General features: G+C 31.3%; 1 protein-coding gene and 1 pseudogene across 11 annotated transcripts in view; one reads left to right on the top strand and one right to left on the bottom strand.

Annotated features, from left to right (window-relative positions):
- LOC126927889 (integral membrane protein DGCR2/IDD-like) overlaps window positions 1-16,461 on the top strand; it is a 115,201-nt gene that overhangs the window by 80,046 nt on the left and 18,694 nt on the right. For 6 of the 11 annotated variants that reach the window (XM_050743883.1, XM_050743881.1, XM_050743879.1 and 3 more), the window contains exon 4: window positions 2,639-2,959. The exons of the other annotated variants lie outside the window; for them this stretch is intronic. In XM_050743883.1, the coding sequence (XP_050599840.1) occupies window positions 2,639-2,812 (174 nt within the window). In that variant the 3' untranslated portion in view covers window positions 2,813-2,959. Of the gene's footprint in view, window positions 1-2,638; window positions 2,960-16,461 lie in introns of those variants that run through there. 11 annotated transcript variants of the gene reach the window in all.
- LOC126927896 (omega-amidase NIT2-like) lies at window positions 11,004-15,803 on the bottom strand (annotated as a pseudogene).

The raw sequence follows: 16,461 nt of genomic DNA, 5'->3' as shown, positions 1-16,461 counted from the left end.
TTTTCAGCTTCACGATTTTTACGCAATAAAATTTTATACACCTGTTCGGTTTATAAATGATTCAATTCAAATTTAACAGAATTAAAGTTGAAATAATCATTTGTACTTCATTAAAAGGTTCTTTCAGCATCTCGTTTTAATATTTTTATTGGTAATATTTTGTTAATCGTTATATTTAAATGGAGTTTTTCAAAGGAGAGACATTTTAAGGTAGGAAATGGACATACATTTATAATAAGAATTCAGAAGAAAGAATATTTCATACAGAAAGAATTATTCCGTATGTATAAATAACTACGCTATGAATTTTATATGTATCGGATATTCCTTCTGGTTAATGTATCTGATGTTTTTTCACGCGAGGTAGCGTATATTTGCATCTATATGTCTCTTCGTTTCTCAGTAGTAAAACTTAGCATTCATGCGGCTGATAAGTAGTTACGCATTGACAACGAGAAACATAAAATGAATAAGAAGCATGAGACATTCTATAAGAAAAATAAAGTTGTTTTTATCTTTCATTGCATATTCGTCAGAATATTGTTAATAAATATTTAATTTAAGATTTCAGTTGAAATAAATACATAGGATTAGACATTTTCTTTTTTTCCCCTTTCTCTTTTTCTTTTTTTTTTTTTACCTGGGGGAAATCCGCTCGGACACGAAGCCACTTCTTAAGTGGCGTGGTAGTGAACATCCAAATTAACTGGGGCACTAATTAGCTGAAGCTTCTAGTCAAACCAGGTATCAGTCTTTGTACGCAAAGGCATTCATTACAATCGTTTAAAGTTTGAAGAAACACCGTTACAAATTCGTGATATAAGAGAAAGCGATTCAAAACTCGGATTCATTTGTTGGAACGACGCCGTGGGCAAAAGTACATAATGGAAAACTTTCTTCCAAGACCAATTGATAGCGCTGACGTAATTAAAATGTGACGATATTGCCAGCGACGTTTCTCCAAATAGACGACTAATTTATTTACGAATTGCCGTAACACGATTGCCGCTGGTAATACGGTTAGTAATCAGTTTATTGAATTTTCGCTTGACGTGACATCGTCGAGTTCCTAGAGAGATTCTTCTCCCTTGTAAAACTATGTTTCTGCAACGACTGTATTTGTTGAATTGCCGTTCGTGAACAAGTCCTTCTCTTTATTACGTGTAATAGATTCTTCTTTTTAAGTTTTAATTTACATTGGTAATTTTCTATAATTTATTACTCGAATATGGTAATTTTTTCTTTTGTTTGCTGTAAAGTTTGCTTTTTTTACAATTATTTTACTACAAAACCCATCAAAAACATGATGTATGTATGTATATATACTCTCAAATATTATCGGTTTATTCTCAAGCTATAGTTCAATTTCGGAAATTGCCAATTAAAATCATAAAAAAAAAAAAAAAAAGCACACACAGAAAGTTCGTTAAAATATGCGATTTTCCAATCAAGATATAGTATTTATTCGAGTAATATAGATTACAGTAGCGATGGTGACGACAACGATGAATGGACTGATTCTTCGTGCGAAAATAGATTGGAAGCGCAGAACGATGCATTGTTTCAGGGAATATCGATTTTCAAGCATGGTTTTAAAGTACGTGTGCGCGTGACTAGATTTGTTAATTAATGCCGCACCCAGATTTTCAATATATAAATGTGACACCTACATATGTTTAAGCTTAAAACAATTGGACTAACAATTTCGTTAAATTTAAATCAATATTTATCTTTTTAAACGAAACAATATTTTTAATGACAACTTCACGTGTAAATCGAGTGCATACATATTCGATCGTTCTTGAAAACCTGATTCTCTGCGAAGAGAAAAAATCCTTGAATAAAGATTTGATCTACGTTTTATATGCTACGTTTTACATCCACCTCTTTTCAGATATACCTCTCTATTTAAAATCATAGATCGTCACACTCTATAGGTATTTCCTTGAAAAGGTTAAAGTCGTTCTGTATAAAACCCAATTCAAAGGGGAAGGAAATTCTGCGAAAAATTCTTTCAGATTTGCCTATGTTTGAGCTCGAATCAAAGCAATCCTGTAGAATAGGATAGGATGATTCTGTATTATTCCTTGTGTACTTTCTGTTCCTGTTATTTACAATAGGATGATTATGCGTTTAACTTCTCATAGAATCTCTCTGATTCCGTATGATATCATCAATGTTTTTGAAATATGTTATTGGTGTCGTAACGTCAACCGTTTTCAGTGCAAATTCAATTTTGAATCGCAATTTCCATGTTTGCGTGGCAAAAGCGTAAAATCGATAACGCACGCAAACATGTCTTCTTTGCTAATGGCGTACTATAAATATAAATATTTGAATAAATATTGCGAATTTCATATTGCTAAAAGATTTATACTATTTGTTCGTAAATAATCGTCGGATCTATATTTAAGTTGAAACTGCTGATGAAATTTTGTTTCATAGCACAAATTATTCTTCCCGAAATGTACGTTTAGTGTTATAATATATTTGACCAATGGTTCTCAAATACTAGTTTTGCAAAAGCAATGGTTGAATTGGAGCAATTCTTTTTTCTTTCATTCTTTGAATGACCTGGATTTTCGAGTAGTCTAGTGACGATTGATCCGTACAATTAATCGATTTCTTTTTATTACAGAGCTGCAAGAAATTCCGCATTGGACGCCGCTGTTGCGAGTTCCAATGCCTGGATGAGGTTGACAATGAATATTGGTCGGGATCTGATGTGGTCATTGTCGATAGTTCATCTAGACTTGAAAAACATATTGTGTTGTGGACGCTGGGCTTAGTGATAGTAATTGTAATATTTTAATTTCTCAATAAAGATTCCGATGGCGCCGTTGACAAAATTCGTACCTTATAAACATCGACGATTAGCTTCAGCCATCGGGAAAAGAAGTAGTGTATGTATGTAGTGTGTTAACGAAGTAGTAAAAAGTAGTGTAAAAGAAGTAGTGTATGTATGTAGTGTGTTAACGAAGAATCATTTGTAACTGAATAATTATACCTCGAGAAGATTATACCTGAGTAATTATATTTATTCTTATTTTCTTCCCCTTTATTTCATTTGAATAGATTTTTGTATTCAAAGAGCGAGGTATGGTTATATCAGACGGTTGGCTAATTTGTTGGTTAATTGGTTAATTTGTTTTTACATATGTCAAAGGAATGAAAGGAGGGAAAATCCTTTTTGGATTTTCGTACGAGAAACATGGTATGTTTGACAAGGGATTTTCTTTTGAGGCAATTTAGAGTGACAAAAAGGTCTTTCTGTTAGGTAGCTTGTCGATAAAAATGTTTTGTTAATATGTAAATGGAACGAGTAGTTACGAATTTAAATAGAATATGACCAAATGGAATATATATCTTCTCTTCGACTTTCATAAGCTGAAAGCTCCGTATCTAAATTTTATCTTAATTATTTGAAGCAAAAAGTATGTTCTTTTATCTTCTTTTAGTTGTAACATTCACTATACTATGCTTTGTTTATATGCTAAAGCACGTATTTTATGAGTTAAGGAATAAATTAGATATGGGGGGACTATATTGTTAGATTGTTAAATGTGACTAAATGGAACTCATAGTTTATTAAAAACTATCGGATAAATACGTATAAATGTTGTAGTCGTTGTAATCTATTATTGTGCTATTATAGGTATACGTGTGTACTATAGAAGGACCACCCTATTAGGTACTGACAGCTTTCTTCTAACATAATATTTCCATAGAATCTTATAATCTTTTTCCTCTCATTGTCTCCGAATAAGAAGTGTGTAATAAATGTTCGAATTTCGGTGTGTTGAGAAAGCTGCTCGGTTAAGTTTCTGACTACAAAAATGGTCTTTTTGTATCAGAAAGAACGAAAATAAATGTTCGGCAACGAGTTTTTTTCTTTTTTTTCTTTTTTTTAAGATTTTTATTTTTACGTATCAAGTATAGGGAAGAAGTAGTGATCTCTCTTTTATCGATAAAATCATGTTAGGCGAACGTAGTAAATGGCTTCTGCAGTATCACGGAACTATTCGTATTACTCGATTAACTGAGTTCCTCTGAGTCAGTGGTTCTCAATTCTTGAAGCGTTTATTTATCGATTAGGGAATAGTTCTAAATCTTTTTCGACTTTCTCCAAAGAATTCTCAAATTGAATATTTAAGACAGCATTTAATGAATTCAAATTGAAACACCTTATTTTATTACGTAAAATTAAAATAACATACTACAAGGAATGTCAGTAATTTGGTATTTCTCTATGCCAATTTCCTTAAAATTTGTATAAAATTTAAATGTACCTTTTGTTACTAATCTAAAAATTATTACTGTTTCCAATAATATAAGAAATAATACCTTAAAAATCGCTCAAGAAATACGCAAATATACTTTGAAGGTAACCGAGCCAAAAAAAAAAAAAAAAAAAAAAAAAATCAAAAAAAAAAAGAAAAAAAGAAATAAATAAATTTAATAGTAAACACGTGCTGGTGAAACACTTGCTGAAATTTGCATCGCTCGACACGAGCGAACCGTTCGGAAGGAAAACGCGTTCAGCCCCCAAGGCTGTGGAATTGGGATCACTTAATTAACTCCGTTTGAATCTATCTTGAATTAATTCTCGTTTAACGACCTGTGCGTATTCAACGTCATATCATTTCCGACCATATCGTTCGCAGAAGATGAAACAGCACGGTAAAACAGATGTGAATACCTATCACGAGCGAAACAGAAATGCGAAGATCCTTTGGAACGATAATAATAAAATTGCATGCATAGGAACCATGGATGGAACACAAGGCAAAGGTGTAGATGGTATTATAAGCTTTGAAACGAGCGTATAGGACGAGAGAAATTGATCAAAAAATTGAGTTGAACCCTTTGAAGTTAGGAACAACATACTTTGATGTTTTGTTTAAAGGAGAGATATCGAGCTGTGCAAAAATTGTATAGGTTCTCTGAAGGTAAATACGATTTTGTTGCTGAGTAAATAAACGAGATTTCAAGTTTCTCTTGAATATTGGAAATTTAAAGGTTTTGATGGTATTTTATCGTTATATTACTTCTAAATTTTTGTTATAGCTGTGGAAGATGGAGATCTTTTGGAGAAAATGGATCATGAAATTGATCTTGAGTATAATTTTCAGACAAAATTTTTTATTGCATCATAAAGTACTCATCACGAGAAACGAAAGTTTCTCTTCTTCTAGAAAACCCCTGGATCGTAAATGATTCGTTCTTTTGAAAAAAGCTGTTTAAAATTTCTTATACTAATCCTTATACTAATTGTGTATACTAATTGTATCTAGTATATTATGTTATAAATAATGGTTAATATAAGTATCAAAACAAATAGACAACAATTAATTAGATAACATCGTAATAACATAATATAATATAATTGGTGTAATCATATACAGTAAAACTTAGAAAATCTGCTCTGCATGAATTCGGTGAAAATTATCCTTTGTTCCGTGGTATATATAGGCAAAAACGAATGGTAGACCGCAGCATAATAGTTTCCAACCATCCACAATTGTTCTAATTCCTCACTCGACGTCTTTCATGTTCATTCATGTAGGAAAAAGTATGTTATCGTTTAATAATAAGCTTTTGAGCGTTTAATAACATCTCGTCGAGTAGAAATTCCACACGAAGCAGTGAGAAAAATAATATTTGAAGAAGATCTATGTTCTCAGCTTCGTCGTGTGCCAGAACTTTGTAGGATAGATTGTATCATGCGATGAAAATTTTATACTTGTAAGTTAAGAAAATTGGAACGAAAATTCACGTTGTCTCAAAGATATCTTGTTTTTGGATAGAAATAGTTACTTTACTAACAACATTCTCAATATTAAGGATATCAACATCTTAGATTTAATGAAAGCCGCTGGAATACGCCAGATATTTCATATCTGACTTAAACATGTACAGTGACGAGCGAAAAAAGTAAACACATAAATGTAAAAGACTAATTTTTCAAGTGATCGGTAAAGATTAGGTAACAGTACTACAATAACTACAAGTTATTATTAACGAAATGTAATAGTTAATTTTCATTAACATTAATAATGTACAAAACATTTTACAAAAATGGACATCTCAAACCATGTTTACAGTTTTGCACATTAATTATACTCGTCGAATCAAGGTTTCAACATAGTATTTCGTCCACTAGTACTACTTCACGTTTATTATATCCAATAGAATTAACTACTATTTAGGTAAATTATTTTGTGGAATGCTCTTCAAATAATAATGCTCTTTTCTCATTATACCTTCGACATTCGCTTTTTACGTAAAATCAACGGGCTGTGTTTACACTTTTGCTTGTCACTGCATATCAAGGAAGATTGAAATATAAAGTAATTCGCACAAAAAAGTAGATATTAGTATTGATGTTATTGTATTCCATATTTGACCTTAAAATATGAATAAGATCTAATCAGTCTAAGTATTAATGAAATTTCAAACATTTTTGCTAAAAGAACGGAACTCTCCTTTCTAATGAGCACTATATGATGCAATAGAAAAACAATTTGACACTGAAAATTGTGGTCAAGATCAATTTTGCGCTACACTTATTTAACCAATTTTCATCAAATCGAAGGTGTAGAATGGCTTGAAAAAAAACCGCGATAAATACTTTTTTGACACTTTGTACAAAGGTGTATATCAATGTGTATATCTATACACATACTCTGTATGTGCATATCCGTGGAATATATATCCGTTTTTCGAAGCAAAATGTTATCTACCTGTTCAAAAGAGCAAAGCAAAAACACTACATAGAGGGTTTGTTACTGTTGACACTGTATTTCCGTGCGCAAAGTATCCAACCAGATATCCAGGAACAGCTTTCAGGGAACGAGATCGAATGTTTATTGAACATACCTGTTTGATCGAATATATTTAATATGGCAATGTTACGTATAACAATATACGTATGGAATTTTAAATGTCATGAGGGTTGCAGCGGACTCAATTTTAATTACAATTTTAATTACATTAAACATTTTGCTCATTGATGACCTTACCTTAATTTTTTTCTCCTTCCTCACTTTCTTCTCCTATGCGAGTGACACAGCTAGATTGATAGTAACAAGCGATTTCATTAAAACACAATCTCCTTTTCCATTTGATGAACACGATACGAGACGAGGGAATGATTTAGGAACACGACTTTCGAGCGGTTTCAACAACTATTAAGTTTCATTTATAGCAACGAACACTGCCAAAGACGTAATTAATAAGATTCGCGTAGATGCCGTAGATGACGTAGATGAAAAAACGTAGACCAACGTAATAAACGTAAATGACGAAATTATGTATTAATTTATTTTAACGCGTTAAAATTACGCTAATGACAGTTGCTCCGTTCTATTTGTTCATATATTTAAGCCCTATATGCAACAAAGTGAATGTAGCATCTGCAAGCGTGTTAATTGGACAACGACGAATTTCGTTTCGCAAACACGGACACGTGAAACATTTTGAAGTTACGCGGACGCGAGAGTAATTCGTTCCCTTAAATTGCTCAATTTCCATTTCTTTCGCCATGTATATTCGAGTACTGCATTTGAATTGCAGAGCAGTCGGAAGTAACGGCGCGCGTCGTTGATATATCGACAGGAACATGAATTCTTTTTTCATAGGATGAATACTTTTTTCATCGACTTATTAAACCGAATCAAGTTTTCAAATCCAATCATTTAATTTCATCGTTTTACATCGAACGTTTCAATCTTTTTTCTTTTAAATACCTTACCTATATTTCATCTCGTTGAATATTCCGTATTTTTAATGCTACTACCACGTATTGGTAATTACAAATATGTAATTATCGTTCTGAAGTTAGAAATTCGAAATAACATTCGTCAGTATATGATTCTACGTTTTATATAGAGTAGTAAAAATGATACAATGGGTTTCGTTAATAAACCAATAAAAATTTTTGTTCCTTTTTCTTTTTCTTTTTTCTTTTTTCTTTTTTTTTCTTTTTTTTTTCTTTCTTTTTCTTTTTTTTTTTTTTTTTTTTTTGGTTTTACGTATCCAAGGTCGAGAATAAACCATGTGCACGTTTCTTGTATTCGTTTCTTGTATTTTTATGAGGAATTCAGTCTTTTTACGCCACAAGAGTCTCAACGTTTTCGTTTTCACGCCTACGTTACGCTCGTTAAACACGTTGCAACAAGACCATGAATAAGGATAACAGCTTTAATGTTTTCACATGTGTCAATTTATTATTTTAGACCTTAAATATTTTATTTATAAAATCTTTATTTAAACAAGTTACCATTGTCGCTACAATAAATCGATGAATGAAATCAGTTTAAATTTAAAATATCATTTCATAATTTCTCGTCACTTGTATCTAAAAACAACAAAAAAACGGTGTACCCACATCGTGCGTAGACGGGAAATTAGAACAGTGGAGCTTAATTGAAACACTGATCATATTCCGCGATTGTAAAACAATAATAGAAAATCGTGTTTCTTTTGAAGGGTATGAAATTGTCAGGAGATTATGCCATTAATGAAATTGGAAACTGGCTGGTCAAAGGGATTAAACTCAATTAAACCGAACTGTGTTATATTGTACAAAGGCTAGAGAACTGCTACCAAATATCTGCTAGTTTAAAGGTGTCCCTTATAAATTATAATTATATTTCAAATTCAATCTCCTAGTAATAAGTAAATTAATATTTTACCTAAAATCTGTGATATAGATAACAAAAATAAATTCTTTACATTATTCGTTAGTTTGCAATATAATTAGAATATTATCTTTATTTTCTGGTGTCTTTGTTATTCTTAAAAGATAAACTGCTTATTTACAAATTTAACACTGCATATGCTATTAATAAATCATTTTATATTTAATTTTGCAACCTTCAGTCATTGTTAAAACTTGTTGACAATACTGTCGGTTAATAGAAATTTCTAAAATCCCCTTGTTTCTACTCGATTAGAGGGTATATTGCAGAAACTATGTTAGCTACAGTGTTAGCTACAAATCACCTGTGTCACTCCGTTAAACTTATACACAATAGTATTGTTTCTTGTTTTCATTTAAAATAAAATATGTTATTGTAGGAATGAAGCAGAATGTTCAAATAATTGAAACAACTTTTTGTCCTCTAATTAGTGCCTTTCATTTTAAAAATTAAAAAATTTTTAATCAACGATATTTGGAAGTTTCGATCTAAAATGACCAGGAATTGAAACGGAAAATATTTTGATGCCAATAAATACGTATTCTTCACACATAAAACAAATATGAAAAGAAACATCGATGTATATGAATGAATTTTGAAATGGGGAGGAATTATATGATTATACCCATTCTCTGTTGCGTTTAATTGTTTCAATTGATGTCTCATGAGAATTTTCATCGAATTCTTTAGAGATCCTGGCTGTAAGGTCTTTTTAAAATTATAAGAACAGATTCAAACTATAACATTTGAAAACTTGTGGTTACAAAACTTACTTGTTTCTCATAATTATTTAAATGAATCTATTCGGCATTTTGAGTGACCGTCCCTTTATGGCTCGGACGACACCTCTCCTTCCTTTGGGAAATTCCGAATTATCTGTCCTCCTCGAGCTGCAAACCTGATGACTTAGACAGTAGGGAAAAACATCAGGGAAAACCTCTGACTAGAAAAGTACGATAGACGAACAAAATTTAACGGCTGATGGGGAGTATCAACAACATACAAGGACAATCATCAACAAAGTGTCGTACCGTGCGGGTGAAATACTGGAGTTTCAATAAGATCTTATAACCATCGAGTTCGGAACATCAACAAACTTTGTTTGCATAAAGCAAGTGTAAACAAAGTGTCAAATTACACTAACACCCGATCTATTAAATCCGTTCCACTTTGGGCGTTAATTCATTCAAGGTTCGTGGTATCGATCGATCGGTCGGACGTGCTCGGTGGCTCTTTAGTCGATGATTTGTAACAGAATCCTTGCATTAACACAGATTCTCAGAACACACAACTTCACCCAGCAGATATCGATTACAGTCAGTTGTCACTAACAATGCTTTTATCAACAATATCTTTACCTGTTGATCCTCTGGAAGTTTTAACTATATATATTCTCTAGGAACAGTAGGATTTTAATGATATAACTTTACTAATGAGATCTTAATGTCATAAACGGTATCGAAACTTCTTAATTAATGTCGTTATCGAAGAAGAGACTCGTAATCTTCTCAAACGAAGAGCACTTGATGTTTACAAGTAGAACTCGATATCTTAGTTTCTTAAAATGTGTTTCTGTGTTTACTTTCTAAATGTAAACTTTATTCAAAACGAGCCGTTCATTCGTTACAGGCCGTTAATAAAATTGCACTTTGCACAAAGGAATTGCCGTTAATAATTTAAGATTCTCTGCTCGTCGTACAGGATATATATCGTAATTATTCACGACGATCGTAACGTTTAAGTCCAATTCGAGCTTAAAATCCCACGTGAGCTATACTACCACAATAGCCTGAATTTCTATTTGTTCGTCTACTGCCTGTTCGTACTCGGAGCATCTGTTGTAAATTACAGCAAAATCTTCTAATGTGTTCCAGAATATGTCTTCATGGAATTTTAATAATTTATTAAATCTATAGATAACAAATGTAAAACTTATTAATTTATAATTAATATAAAATAAGAGAGCACGAAACTTCCTATTTTATGGACATATTAAATATTTGTAAAAAATTCTGTATCATTAGTATCACTTTAATTACTTTAAAGGATATAATCCCATAAAGCCGTGACCCCTGAAAGAATCGATGTTCACGCGTGACAAATTGGCGTCGTATGAAAGTTCCGGTATGAACGTTACTAGAGCTGATACCAGCTAGGGGCACAGGTATATGTTCTGGGTTCATTATATATTTATAAAGGGCTGCCGATTCAACGAGTGGTCCGGGTAAATTTAAATTGTAAATAGACAGAGATTTCAAGTAAAAGCCTGGATAAGAGCGGATATGGTATGAGAGTCTGTGGTGGAAAGAGGAACAGGCTGCTTTTATTTGTAAAGTTTGAATTTCCTCGATATCGAAGGTGTTTAAGCCGCAAGTGTGTTTCATGTTAATCGTTCATGTTAATTCATTCGAGACCGAGATTTTATTGTAATACGATTCCTGGGTGTCAGTACGATCTGAATGTTTTGTTAGAATGATACTGTGCTTTTCTCTCTCTGGAATATCCTTTTCATATTTTAATTTTAAATCGATGACAATCTTAAATTTTATGCCTCATGTTTTTAAAATATAAAATTATATACTATGTTATACTATAATGTATTATGTACAGTTATATATATATTATGCCTACTGATTGATATGAATTTCTTTCCGTCTCGAATGCGTTAAAACGGAGCGCAAAGAAGTCGAAATTACTTATTGTAATTGGTAAAACATCGTGAAAGGCAGACAGATACAAGAAAGAAGTTAAACTATAAATTATATTTGCGACATTGTTATGTTTTTGCTTTCTTTAAGCCTTTCATCAAGACAGCCGATCTATAAATATTAATCGACCAATTTCTCTAAGCTTGTAACTGCAAATTAATGTTTATATATATAAAGAGTTACGTATTAATCTATCTAAATATTTAAAAAGATGTTTAATGTTATAAATGATGGATATTAAAGATGTTCAAAAGAATGTAGTCTTCGCGTGTTCTTTATCATATCCCTGATCAAAGACATTCCAATATTATTACAATATCCAGTTACATATTGATACACAAGATATACAGATTATCATTTATAACATTTTGGTTTTCTTAATTGAGTTATTCATTTAGTACAAATGATAAGTAATTAGTAATAATTCATAAAAAAAAAAAAAAAAAAAAAAAAACGGTATTGTAGTAGAAATATTATGAGAAAACATTTTCTGTTTCAGTGTAGAGTTACTCCTTTTTATAGACAGTGTCGTACAAATCCGTACGTCTTTGAGAAAATGTAGGTATCTGAGCCCTTACTTCCTCAACAACTTTCAAATCTGAGAGAAAAGAAAAACGATAAACCAACGAGACTAAAAGTTAATTACATCATGGATTTCTCGCTTTTAATGTTAAGCTGGAAATTACCGATATCGGTGACCATCATATTTTCCTGAGTTTCCAAATCATAAAGGATTTTCTCCCAGGGATTTGTCAACTGTGTATGTCCCCATGCGACATAACTTGCTGAAGGAACACGAGCCGGTGATATACAGGCGACGTATAATTGATTGTCATTCGCTCTGGAACGCTGAAGTAATGACCAGTGCAGTGGTCCAGTGGTCATATTGAATGCCGCCGGATATATCAGCATTTGGCAACCTAACACAGAGAAACGGGAAATATGAGACCACTGAATCTTAGTTAACTTTGTAGGTGCACAGTCCACATTCCATAATTTATGAATATGCGAGAACAGTCCTCTTGTCGTGCTTCTAATTCTTTTATTTATTTCATTTTCAGCGAATATACTGGTTTTTTAAATTAAGCTCCTTTTTATACAGAGTTACAGATTATATTGATTATATTTTATATAGAATATATTTAAGAAAGATAGTTACTTTCCTGCTAGTTAAGTATTGTTCGATTAAGCTACTGTACCTTTGTTCCGATAAATGCGTGCCATTTCCTCGAATCTGATATCATAGCAAATGCCAATACCTATTTTCCAGCCCTTCACATCAAACATTGTTAGGGAATCACCAGGACTGAGTGAATCACTCTCTCGGAAAGTAATCTTGTTGGGAATGTCGATGTCGAATAGATGTATCTAATAACATAAAAATATAGTTGCTAACTCTATTGCTGTAACTTTTGTAATTTAACATCAATGTTACGAACTTTTAAACTTTAATTGTTTTTTATTTAATAACTGACAGCGTTTTTATCACTTTCTTTTATTAAAAAGTTTTATCATTTAATAATATTTGAGAAGGAATATTTTTTAAGAAAAAATAAGTTTTTTCGTATGTGAAAAATTTATATTACAAAACAAATATATTGTACAAAAACTTATATATTATATTACGACAAAAATGTATGTTTCTCGTATCAAAACGTATTTTATAAACCTATAACATATTTTTTAAATTATAGAATTGGTTATAGTACACGTATGTACATATGTATATTCCTAAATTATTCCTAGATAGAGTCACTTTCTCCACCCCGATATTTTCAATTTCAAAGCCACATGGAGGTATATTATTTACCTTCCGGTGTTTTGCTATCAAAGTTCCATCGGGACCCCAAATAGTACAGCAGGTATTGTACAATTTATCGCCCTCTATTTCAGGTATCGTACCACCAACTACATAAATGCTGTTTTCCTTAGCTGTCTTCGATAAAGCAACGCTCGTTTCACCATCAGGAATACTCTCGGCGTATTTTGGAAACTATTCTGCATTGCAATATTTCAATTAATGAAAAATAACTGTCCTTTGTTCCAACTATAAATTAGGTTGAAATGCTTGTCAATTTTTTATTTTTTAAATTATTAAAATAACTAAATTTTATATTTCGATTTACTTAAATATATAATTACTTAGATAATAGTACATATAATAAATTGTTTCTACAGGTTCAAGATGAAAAATGAATATTTAGAAATGTTTGTTTAATTACAATCATGCTATTTGGGTTAGTACCAGTGACTTGTTACTTAACGACTTTGCTAGTACTTTTTGAAACATAAAGTTAGATTTTAACTAACTTTAATTTTTAACTACTATAGGTGGAATTATAAATACAAAATAATTGATAATACTAGTTTATAAATACCTAATTATTAGTATCTTAAAAAATATATTTATACAAAAATCACGATAATCATAAAAGTGGGGAAATTCTATATTCTCGAGTCAATTCACAATCTTTATGGAAGTATAAACGATAAGGTAATTTGTCTACTTTTACTTTTTTCTATATAGTTGTTATACATATAATAAATTATTAGAAAAAGAAACAAATTATTACGTATTCCATATGGTGAATTAAAGCATTCAGGAAGAGCGATAATATCAGTATTATGCTCTTTCGCGCTGGAAATGTAGGAAACTGCCCGCTCTACATTTTTGCTTTTTACTTCATTTACTTGAAGTTGTACCAACGCCAAGCGAAATGCTAAAATGTTGGAAAAGTTAAATACACTCGGTTATATATTTCCCATACTTTTTACCTATAAATACTTTATACATAGTGAATACTTACTCGACATCGTTCGCACTACTTGTTTAGCGATGTTCGTAAGTATCATAATGTTCTTTGAGGTTATGTATGTTACTACTCGATATCAACATTACGTAAACAATACGCGGGGATTTTTAATAATTATTGATAAAGTTTAGGACATTAACTTTGATGTAATTGTAAACATTATTACATATTATAATTAAATGTAATTTTCAGTTAAGGGTAAGAAAAGAAATATAATATTTTGTAAAAATACACTTTATTATAAAATCTGTATAAATAAAATTGTACAATTTATCTTGAAAGTAAAGTGACCGAATACGTTCCTGGAAAATATTACTGCCTACTAAATGATCGAGATCTTGATCTTTCTCGTCTTTTGTGTTTCTTTCTGTCTGCGTAATCTCTGGGTTTCTTATCTCTAACGTTTTCTCTTTCTTTGTCTTTCTTTTTATGTTTTTTACTTGATCTTTCAGATGAACAATCGTGCTTCTTATGTTTCTTTGACTTTTTCAATCTTTTTAATTTATAAGAATCGTTCCTATTAGAGTTACTTCTTTCTCTCCGTCTCTTCTTTTCAGAATCACTATCGCTGTCATCATTAGATTCGGAGCGCCTTTTTCGTCTTTCTGATTTTTTATCCCCCACTTTATCATACTTGTTCTTATTGTGCATCGTACTTCCGATTTTCTTTCTTTTATTACTACTTTTGTCACCATCTTCACCGTCTTCGGAGTCAGGGGACATTGATCTTTTTCTATCCATCTTTTGCTCGAGTCCCTTGGATTCCTTGTCCTTATATTCCTCATACTTTTTTGTATCTGAAATTAATCCCATAAAATACTGAGAGCTAAAACCTCTACATTTATCATATTTTGTATAAAAATAGAAGGGACCTTTAAAAAATTGCATGCAACAACACACTTACAGGTACTCTTGAATTAGTTTTTCTACATGTCCGATTATGTCTTTATACGTATATGTCAATTCAAATTTATTTTCTTAAAAGTCCCTTAATGAAAAACTAACACTTCATATTAACTTTGAACTTTTGAGTTCTTAGAATATTCTGATTTAGTCACTGGCTGTACCATAAATTCATTTACAGATATTATATTTCCACCAAGAGCTAGTTTTATTATGAGCCTTCCAGCATCATCATCGAATCCTTCTATTTGACTATAATTATTACTTTGTTTTCCAGCTATAATTTTCACAAGTGTTCCTTTCTCGATTTTAACTTCTTCCTCTTCTTTTTTGGAATCTGTATTTTTCTTCTGCGATGCTACTTTTGGTCGTAATTCTGGTATGACAGCTGCTACTAATCTGTAATAGTTAGAATGAACGATTGTGAAATAAAAAATGATGTTCTCTGTTTACTTTCCAAAAAGTGATGTATTAAATACATACAATTAATTTAATCCAGAGTAAAATTCATACTTTTCATTTCAACCAATTCCCTTTCCTGGTTGCCATCCCATTCCCCGTAACATTGCTACACCAAAAGCATCAATAGGAATTTTTTCATAATCTTCTAACGTAGACTGAAAAATACAAAACGATATTTATAATATGCAAATGTAACACATCTGTGCATCGCACATCAATATGTTGATAACGTACCTGTTCTTTGCCTCTTAATGATTCATCTTCTACTAAAGGTAAAGTTAAATCATTTGTTTTAGTTTCATATTTATTCTTTGACTTAAGTTCCTCAATGATTTCCTTTGTCGCTTGCTCTTCTAAAGTAACAACTTTATTTTCACTATTTTCAACTGGCTCTTTCTTTATTGATATTATTGGCGATGTTTTTCCATTAGATAGCTTTGATTTTGCCTCGTTAACACTAGCGTCTCCTATCTTTTCCTTATCTGCCTTCGGAAGGAAAATGTTTGCATCTATTTTATTAACAATTCTATCATGCCAGGTTTTTGAACCTAGTAATGGAATAATTAGAGGTTCATCTTTTTTTTCTTCCTCACTGAAATAAAAAAATTGTTTTCAAATATATATATTCCGCTATTGGTGATTTTTATAGGATAGGTTGAAGTTATATGTTTCTTGATTAAAAATTTTACTTTTTGAACTCACCCTATTACTTTAATACCTTTCTCATCAAGGCATTCAATGTAATCAACTTTCTTCTTTTCTTGTAGAATAGCATTTTTTAACACAGGTTTCTTAATAGATTTCGCAAAACCGAAGGAAATCTTCTTTCCTTCTTCTGCCATTTATTTGTTATTTTAACACTGACTTATAGAT

Source organism: Bombus affinis, unplaced genomic scaffold (assembly GCF_024516045.1).
Source record: "Bombus affinis isolate iyBomAffi1 unplaced genomic scaffold, iyBomAffi1.2 ctg00000293.1, whole genome shotgun sequence".
Taxonomy (NCBI): Eukaryota; Metazoa; Arthropoda; class Insecta; order Hymenoptera; family Apidae; genus Bombus; species Bombus affinis.
This window is presented reverse-complemented; position numbering and strand designations above follow the sequence as displayed.